This window comes from Helianthus annuus, chromosome 16 (assembly GCF_002127325.2).
Source record: "Helianthus annuus cultivar XRQ/B chromosome 16, HanXRQr2.0-SUNRISE, whole genome shotgun sequence".
Lineage (NCBI taxonomy): Eukaryota > Viridiplantae > Streptophyta > Magnoliopsida > Asterales > Asteraceae > Helianthus > Helianthus annuus.
Window position 1 is genome coordinate 106,988,136 of NC_035448.2, and position 10,445 is coordinate 106,998,580.

The 10,445-nt window shown below is 32.7% G+C and overlaps 1 protein-coding gene across 1 annotated transcript; it reads right to left on the reverse strand.

The window, feature by feature from the left end:
- Nucleotides 1-299: 299 nt before the first annotated feature.
- On the reverse strand, nt 300-1,186 carry LOC110919433 (65-kDa microtubule-associated protein 6). The gene is made up of 3 exons (XM_022163700.2): nt 824-1,186; nt 468-623; nt 300-374 (listed from the first exon to the last, which is right to left on the reverse strand). Exons 1-3 carry the CDS (start codon nt 1,079-1,081, stop codon nt 300-302), a joined length of 489 nt encoding a protein of 162 aa, XP_022019392.1. The 5' UTR covers nt 1,082-1,186.
- Nucleotides 1,187-10,445: the final 9,259 nt, after the last annotated feature.

Sequence of the window (10,445 nt, forward strand, 5' to 3'; positions counted from 1 at the left end):
GACCCGTTTCTTTATGAGTTTTAAGAAAAGAAAAATACCAGATTGTAATCTTCAAGACAGATTTCCTCCTCACAAGCAGAGAGCCACCGATCTATGCGGTCCATGATTCCTTTTCGGCTCAAAGCTTCATTTGATACTTCACTTATTTGCGCTTCAATTTTCGCTAAAAGTTCACCCGGGTCCACCAGCCCTAAAACACAAAACAATTGGGCTTCAGTTTCTAACATTTAACAGGTATATTATTTGCAAAAATATAAAAAAAGGACAGAAGATATGTTTGCAGGCCCAAACCGCCCGACCTATACTAAAAGATTATTCATTTTCATCCTGCTTGTTCTGAGTTTATTGAGCCTCACGACCTCTTGTGACACCGCCTGCCAAGATTGAGGTTTGTTTAATAATATAACCAATAAATATACAACAAAATAATAATTAAAAACAAAAAAAACTGAGACATGGGTACGAACCTGTTGAATAACCTCGGTTGAAAGATATCCTGGTTCAACAACTTCGGCTTCCGACACTCGAATAATGGATGTTACTCTTGAAAAGTGTTGTTTTTCTTCTCTTGTTGTGTTCATTATATTCCAAAGTTCAAATAGGGATGTTACAATATCTTTTAGCTGTATTTTATATGAAAACAGATTATTGTTTGCTATTGAAGTAAAAATATGAAAGCTAAAACTTTTATTCCTATCAAAATTATAACAAAAGGATAAAAAGATGTTTTTTATGACCCTAGCCCGTTACCGGCCCGAAACATCCATCTTGCCACCTCTAATGAAAACTTCAACTAATGTAGGATCAAAGGGTTGAACAATACCTTCTGAAACCGGACTTTTCTCTCTGTTTTCAACTTGAGAATGGTATTCTCAAGGCCTTCCAATGTGTTGTCACTTATACTTGTGGCATGTTCAAGCCTTTTATCGTGCAAGCTTGGATGCACCACGCTTACAGTTTTGCCGAAATCTAACCCAAGAATGCTGCACATTAAATGCACCTCGTTCACATACGCCAAAACTTTCTGGATATGCTCGGACTGCAACACAAACAATGGCCCGACACACAAAATTAGCTCCATTTGTTTGCCTTCCTGTTTTGCTATAATTATTATTTTTAGTTATTTGATTTTTTTTTTCTAAAATGAGCCGTTTCAACCCAAACCCATTTTTTCTGACCCGAAAAGAATTGTTGATTTCCTAAAATGGCCCGTTCTAACATGGACCTGTACGAAAAAAACGCATAAATGAATGAAGTGTTACCTTTTCCTTTTGGAGAGATCGAAGATGAGACTGATATTCACCGAGTTTTCTGATAGACAACTCTTTTTCTTCAAGGTTTAAAGAGCTAACTGTGCTTGTAATTTGATTGTATCCCAATATTTCACCATTTATCTTTTCGATTTGACTCTTGATGTCCGCAAATTGTTTGATCCGTTCCTCTTTCTTTGATTTTAAGTCCTCTACTAATGGTGTGACCATCATGAGTTGACATTTCAGTGATGAAGCTTTCTTATCCACATTTATCTTGAAAGTTAAGAACAGAAACGTCAAGTTTAGTAACATCAAAAAATACTTCCAAATATTGCAACTTTATTTGATTCCATCGGCTCACTAAGACATGTGAAAGTGCATTACAAGCAACCAATTCATATTAACAAAACTTAAAACATCCAGAGTCAAATTAACAAAATATCATAAACAGATTTCAATAACCCAAAACACAACAAACTGAAACACTCGCCCAAACGAAGTCTTCAACATCATCAACTCCTTCGAGATTCAATCCAGACGACGATGAGTCATCTCCGGTAGCCATTAACAAAAAACGAATGAACTAAACCTGCAACTGTTACCTAATCAGAGATGATGAAACGATTGAAAGTTGAGAAAATGAGTGTCGTGTTGTTCACTGCAACTGTTAAAAATCGTGCGGTGTAAGAGAATTACATTTTAGGGTTTTTGATTTGAAGCAGTAGAAAGGAAAGAGGAAAGTGCTGTGTAAGAGCCATCCGATCCATCAAATTATACATACATTCCACTAAAAAACAATACCTATATCAATATATTTTCACTAAAAACAAATATTTTTTCTCTCTTCTTTTTAATTAAATAATATTATCATTACATTTTTTTCTCTCCTTCACTCACAACCACTTTCAATATATATTAAAAAAATTATACTGGGTGAACAGTGTCCCCCCAAATATACAGATGAACAGTAACATTTTCTCTCTCCTCCACTCACAACCTTTTTTTATACCCTTTATAATATAAAAACTACCCTCACATATTTTGATGGTTTGGATGAGAATGCTCTAAGAGAGAGAGAAAGGATTTTGATTCAATACCCAGGATAGATTGAATTTGAATTTTGAATTTGAATGAGATAATTGTTTATATAAAAAAAAAAGAAAAATCTCACAAATTGACACATGGGATATGAAGAAGGCAGAAGTTGCCAAGTAGGAAAGAGATTATGAGGGTTGGTTGTGGTGTTGACAAGTAAGCTCAAAGACCTTTGTTTTATTATAGAGTTAAATGCCATTTTAGTCCCTATGGTTTGAGCCATTTTTCCAGTTTAGTCCAAAGGTTTCATTTTTAACCTGTGGGTCCAAAAATGTTTTACAGTTGCCATTTTAGTCCACTGGGTTAACTTCATCTATTTTTTCTGTTAACGAGAAGGCCAATTCGGTCATTTTATATGGCTGAATTGTCCTTTTAGTTAACAGAATTATATACAAAATGACCAAATTGGCCTTCTTGTTAACAGAAAAAATGGATGAAGTTAACCAAGTGGACTAAAATGGTAACTGTGAAACCTTTTTGGACCCACAGGTTAAAAATGAAACCTTTGGACTAAGCTGGCAAAATGGCCCAAACCACGGGGACTAAAATGGCATTTAACTCTTTATTATATTAGGAAGATTCCATACAATCAGAGATACGTTTAGTCCGCATAAATAAACTATTAAAGCTAAGAGTAATCTATTATATATAATAAATGAAAGTTATTTGGGCCACGTGTCACTTAATTAGGGCATCCTCAGTTCTCTTTTCCCGCCCAACAGTACCACTGCCCTTTTCCTTATATAATCTCTCTTCTCACTTCTCCTTTTTCTTTACAAATGCGTAGGGTTCCTTCTCTCTCTCTATTCCGGCGATTGAAATTCAAATTTCACAAACCCTGCAAACCTTAATCTTCTTGCAGACGCCACCATAAAATCTTCTTTTGTTCATCGATTACTTCATCAAAAGGTTTGTTCTTCTTTTTTTTAGTTGAAATAGTTTCATGATTTCCTCTTATTTATACTAATCCTTTGTGTTTTGTGTCTTTTCATGTAACCATTGCTAGGGTTATGATATAGAGTACAACATCTGTTGATTATTGATCTGTGAATATGTTCACCGCTTATTCTTTTTGAAATTAGGGTTTCGTTTGCTTGAGATTTGAATCTTCCGATTTTTTGGTTAATTTTTGTTGATATGTGGTTTTCCATAATCATGGTATGTGTTTTTGTTTTTGATTTTTACTAAAGTTTTGTTATCTGAGTTGTGACTAAATGATGATTATCAATGATCTGTTGCAGATGATAATGACGATGATTGTTCTACTGTTGTTTCCAGTATCATTGTTCCAACATCGTTTAAAGTATGTGTTTTTTGCTACTCCGATTTTCAAATTTTGAGTTTTTAATTATGAAGTGATATACTCTAATTCTCGCTTTATATTTCAGTCTAATGACAGTTGTTTGAAGTTCATACAATATGTTGCGGGTTATTATAGGTTTGTATTCAAAGAAGTATAAAGTTTAATTAAACACAAAGAAAGATTATTAAATTTACAGTTAAAATAATTTTTTCTTATGAGTAAATGATGATTATAATTGACTTGCGCAGAAGATGATGATGACTTGTCCAAGAAAGGATATGCTGCTGTTGTAAGATAAGATTTTATCTTACTAGAGTAATGGTCTTTCCTGCCTTTTTTGTATTAAAAGAAGCATAAAGTTTGGTTTAACGCAGCTCTTTATAAACAAAGTTAAGGATTAACTATATGAGGACAGGGCTACTCTGTAGCAGCTGAAGAAGTGTTTTCATGTACTGTATCTTCATCTGTTCACTAGAGATCAGCTTTCTATAAATCCTGATGTTTATGCATTGAGTCCTTCCATGGAGTTCATGGCGATTGTTGGAGATATAAATTGATTGACTTTATGTAACTAGAGTTTGATTAACCAAAGGAAAACGACTGTTTAGTATCAGCAGTGGTTCGGCATCTACAACGGATTCAAATTTAGTATTTAATTACCAGTGGTTCTTATGTGACTTTAGTATTTAATGTAGTACAACAGTTGTTTGATCTGTATTATAAATACAACAGTTGTTTGATCTTTATACTACTAAATAAAAATGTAGTACACTTGGATGTTAAATAAGTTCCTCATTATGATTATCTGGATATAATGTTTTTGAAATTCGTTTTTTTTTTTTGCAAATAGATGTTTATGGACAAACTTCTCTTTAAGGTCAAACATTTGTTTAACCTCAAATATGTTTTTATGTTAAAACATCTGTTTAAGGTGAAATATCTGTTTAACTCCAAACAACTGATATTGAAGGTCAAATATTTGTTTAAGGTCAAAGATATTTTTCATTAATCCTTAAAAGTCTGTTGGAACCACTATTTTGGTTCAAACATCTTATTGTTAAATGTTATCCACTGCTGAGAGACAACCTCTTCTTCATTCTTTATGTTGACCACTGACTGTCCAAACATCAGTGTTTCAATCACTGTTAGCTATCTACTGATATTTAAAAATTAAAGTTAACACAAAAAATCCAAATAACTGTTGATAAGATTATGTTCCATATAAAATTAGTAATTAATGGTAATTTTTTGAGCTTTGGACATCTTAAATATGGAAAATGAGAATTTCAAATTGACAGATATTTTTTTTCTTAATTAAAGTTAAAATAAAAATTAGAAATGTCATGATGACAATGGCTTTCAAATTAAATCAGTAATTACTGACAATACTGTTAACTTTTCAAATTCAAAATATGCAAAATGGTAATTTAAATCACTGTTGGTTATCCACTGATAGTTAAAAAATTGTCACTGCTCACATTTTTATTCTTCATATCCACTGATATTGACCATCATTGCTTTTATTAAAAAAATATCCACTGCTCACATTTTTATAATTGATGCAGTTAATTAATTATAGAATGAAATTATCAAATGAAAACTAAAATTGCAATAAAATTACCGTTTAACCTAATCGTTACATTCCAATGAGATAAGAGTTCCTCCAATATTGTTTTGGTGATAAAAATTTAAGTTAACATAAAATATCAAAATAACTGTTGATTAAATTTTGGATATAATGTTTTTGAAATTCGTTTTTTTTTTTTTTTTTTTTTTTTTTTTTTTTTGCAAATAGATGTTTATGGGTAAACTTCTCTTTAAGATCAAACATTTGTTTAACCTCAAATATGTTTTTATGTTCAAACATATGTTTAAGGTCAAATATCTGTTTAACTCCAAACAACTGATATTGAAGGTCAAATATCTGTTTAAGGTCAAAGATATTTAAAATAGTAAAAAATGATAGTTTTCATTAATCCTTAAAAGTCTGTTGGAACCACTGTTTTGGTTCAAACATCTGATTGTTAAATGTTATCCACTGCTGAGATACAACCTCTTCTTCATTCTTTATGTTGACCACTGACTGTCCAAACATCAGTGTTTCAATCACTGTTAGCTATCTACTGATATTTAAAAATTAAAGTTAACATAAAAAATCCAAATAACTGTTGATGAAATTATGTTCCATATAAAATTAAAAGTTAATGGTAATTTTTTGAGCTTTGGACATCTTAAATATGGAAAATTGGAATCAAATTGACAGATATTTTTTCTTAATTAAAGTTAAAATAAAAATTAGAAATGTCATGATGACAATGGCTTTCAAATCAAATCAGTAACTATTGACAATATCATTAACTTTTCAAATTCAAAATATGTAAAATGGTAATTTAAATCACTGTTGGCAATACACCAATAGTTAAAAAATTGTCACTGCTCATATTTTTATTGTTGATATCCACTGATATTAACCATCATTGGTTTTCCTAAAAAACATCCACTGCTCACATTTTTATAATTGATGCGGTTAATTAATTATAAAATGAAATTATCTAATGAAGAATTACAATGAAATTACCGTTTAACCTAATCGTTACATTCCAATGAGATAAGAGTTCCTCCAATATTGTTTTCTTGATAAAAGTTAAAGTTAACATAAAAAATAAAAATAACTATCAATTACATTTTGTTGCATATCAAATCAGTAATTAATGTTAATTTCTTGAGCTTTGGACATTGAAAATATGCAAACTGGGAATTTGAAATTGACGGTGTTTTTCTTTTAATAAAAGTTAAAATAAAAATTAGAAATGTCATGATGACAATTGCTTTCAAATCAAATTAGTAATTACTGACAATATGCATAACTTTTAAAATTCAAAATATTCAAAATGGTAATTTAAAATTCAGGGGTATTCTCAAATAATACTTTCTAGCATATTTTAGATGCAAAATATGCAAAATGGTAATTTAAAATTGACATTCTCTCTCTTTTTTTTCCAACAAGCGCAACATAGACTCATAAGATTAAAATTTATTCATTTATTCATGACCTTGAAAGTCCAATTATTACATAAATAACATACTGAACCAATAAACTTTTAAATCTAACAATAACCGTGAGAATTAAGAAATGACAGCTTCAACTCCATCGATTGCTGAACTTCTTGATGAATGTCCTTCAGCATCGCCATGAACTCAACGTCTCTATTACCGCACTCTATATTGCTGACAACAAAGGTCACGAACTGCAGTTGAAGGCATTCGCATAAGATTTCTGGAAACCTGCTCTCTCGTGAACAGGCCAACTTGCAATCCATCAAAACATCTCTTCAGCTCTTGAAGAGTAGTCCTATCTTCATACACCTGTTCCTCTATATGCTTGACAAAACGCTACTTTAAATCATCTGATTTTACAGTAGTGAATGACGCCATATCAACAATAAACTATATTAGTTCACTTTTTTGAAAGTATGAATCTTGTTAGGAAATTGTGATGAAAAACAGGTGAAGTGGTCATGAGTTTATATACTTAATCAATCTAAACGTGTAGATTTAATATAAACCGATTAATGTATATTTCAAAACAGCAGTCTTTTAATGCAAAATCCTTTCCAAACCCCAATTTTTATGGGAAAATTTTAAAATTAAATATCAAGAAACCCAAGGGACAAATTTTCGAAGTTCAAAGAACAAAAGCATATTATCATAATTACCATTAACCTATTCATTTACCATGTACACGCGTTTTTAAACTCTATAAAAGATCAAAAAAAAACTTTTCATTCAAAATATCAACAAACTGTGTTACTAATCATTGTCTGTGAAAGATTTTCCACATCAGAAAATTCAACAAAAATCTACATGGCAAACTTCAGCTTCTACCACTGGTCAGACACCAGCGATGTTAAAACCCAATTCTCGATGTGGTCACTTAAAGAAAAAAGAACAGACGAAGAACTAAACATGAAAGTCGACAAAATCATTGACACTAATTACAAGAAAACCTGGAACAGCATAGCATTACTTGATGAAGTCCTCCACTCTCCTCCATCAGATTTTCAGAAAAATGCAGAAGAGTTTGTTACCCAACTTCTAAAACAGGATCAAATAATCTGCAACATGCTAACTGATCTGAAAAAACAAAAGAGAGCATGAAATGACATGGAGAAAGGCCAGAGTTTACGAAATCGTAACAAGTGGTAACTCTAGCGTGTAATAGTTTATAAATATTTCATTAAATTTTATTTTTCTATGTAATACTTTATTTTAATAATCTCAGTGTGAATAAAAATTCTCAACATGATTCAAACGTCTCCTCTCAACTGTTGTATCATGTTGAGAGTTTCACGATTTTCATTCAGTTTTATGATACTTCAGTGTTTATTCGTTCATAGTGTTTAATCTATCATGGGTTTCCAAACATCTGTTGACCAAACGTCAAACATCTGTTCATCAAAAGTTAAATTGAGGTTCACCAATAGTCAAATACATCTTGACCTTAAACAGATGTTTGGTTTAAGGCCATTTGTTTAAGGCTAAACATCTATTTATGGCCAAATATCTGTTTATTGCAAATATCTGTTTAAGGTTAAACATTTATTTAACTCCAAATATCAGTGTTTCAATTACTATTGGCTATCCACTGTTAGATAAAAAACAACTACTGCTCACATTTTGTTAGTTGACATCCACTGAATAAAAATGAACTACACTTGGATTATTATTAAGCTCCTCATTTTGATTGTTTAGGTATAGTATTCTTGAAATTGGTCTTTTCTTGCAAACAGTTGTTTATGGGCCAACTTCTTTTTAATGTCAAACATTTGTTTAAGCGCAAACATGTGATTGTTAAATGTTATCCACTGCTGAAGGCCACCCTCTGTTTCTTCGTTTTTCATGTTGACCACTGACTGACCAAACATCTGTGTTACATTTTGTTGGGTATCCACTGATAGTTAAAAAATAGTCACTGCTCCCCTTTTTATTGTTGATATGCACTGAAATTTACAATCATTGGTTTTTTCATCAGCGGTTGACACGTGGTCAGTTTTTAGCCTTCAGATCTTTGTAACCGCTGCCATATCAGCACTTACTTTTTCCCTAAATAAAAGCCTGATCAAAACCCTCAAACAGTGTTTTACACTGTCGAATTGAATTCTAAAAATTCTCTTCTCAAAGCAGTTTCCAGCCTTCCATTTCGAACCATTCTTCGTCTTCTTCATCAAAATGACGAAATCTAAATCAAAGTCAAAATCATCATCATCTTCCAAAGAGGTCGCTCAAACGGCAGCTGAACCCATTGAAATCCCTTACAAATCCTGTCACAATTACTTGGGTCTACTCACAAAACCCACCATCAACCACACCTTTGATTCCATCATCGACACCATATCTGCATCAAAGTACAAAACTTTGCTTACAACAGATTCTCCCATTTTCCAACAAACTCAAAGAGAGTTCTGGAAAAATGCTACCCTTGAAAAACAATGAGACATCGTCATAGCCATCAATTCTTCTATACAGGGAAAAGCAATTCAGATTCCTCCACAATCAATCTCAGAAGTCTTTAAACTCGATGATCAGAAAGGTAAAACTTCTTTTTCTAAAACCGAGTTGAAAACTGATTTCTTGAAAAGGGGGTATGTAGAACAACCAAAAAGGGATACCTTAGAAAAGGGTTTCTTCCCTTCTGCAGCTAGGTTTTTATTCCACACACTTTTGATGTGTGTTTCATACAAAACAACTGCTTTTAACGAAATACCATTGAAGATCCAATGTCTGGGTTATGCTATTTTAAATAATGAAATTTATAACTATTCCCAGGAGATCTTTAATGACTTAGTAAAGAATGTTGATACCAAATCATTTTTACTCTTTCCAAGGTTTCTAAGCTACTATTTCAAAGAAAAATTTGGAAAAGAAAATGAAAATTTACTCAAACAAGGTGTATCTTTTAAAATAAGTGGTTTGACAACTGAAAAAATTTCTAGAATGATGGCACCTATAAAAACAAAAGCAGAGGTGCCTGAGGAAAATTTAGCAGCTACCACTGCTCCTCAGGCATCTACTGTTGAGCCCACTGTTCCAGGTGATCATAGCAGCACAACCACCGCTTTGAAACCCACACCTGCCATTACCAAAAGGACCAAAAAGAAAATATCCAGAAACCCGTCCAAACCCAAAACAAAGGCAACTCTGGAAGATGAGATCCCAGAGCAACTGCCAGTGACAACACAAATGTCACCAAAAACCACTCCTGCTACTTCCTCACAGCAGATGGTAGAAAGATCTCCACCTTTACCTCAAACTCCTCCTGCATCCTCACAAAAGGATCAGGTTGTAAACACAGGGACTCCACATTATGAAGCTCTGGATCCACTCGGATCCATCTTCCACAGTCCTGATCCCAAGGACATGTCTCTTTCAACACCCTTATCCTCACCCCTGACATTACCCCAATGCATGATACCTCTGTTGCATGCAGTTGATATAGCTCAGACACAAACCAGTTCCTCTCAATCACCTATCACTGAGAGCATACTCCTACAAGTGACTGGGTCTGATGATTATACCTCTGCTATCCTAGCAGCAACTGAGGAGGTTACACCCCTTGAGTTACAAGTAAGTCATGTAACTCTTGGTGGTAGTTCAAGTGGAGCAGCAACTACAAGTGATGGATCAACAGGTCTACATTTGGACAATTGTTTCATTAGTAAGACTCCCTTGAAGGCAATTTCTTCTATAGCACCTCTGGTAACCACCAGTGAGTTTGTTTTAACCACTGGTACCAT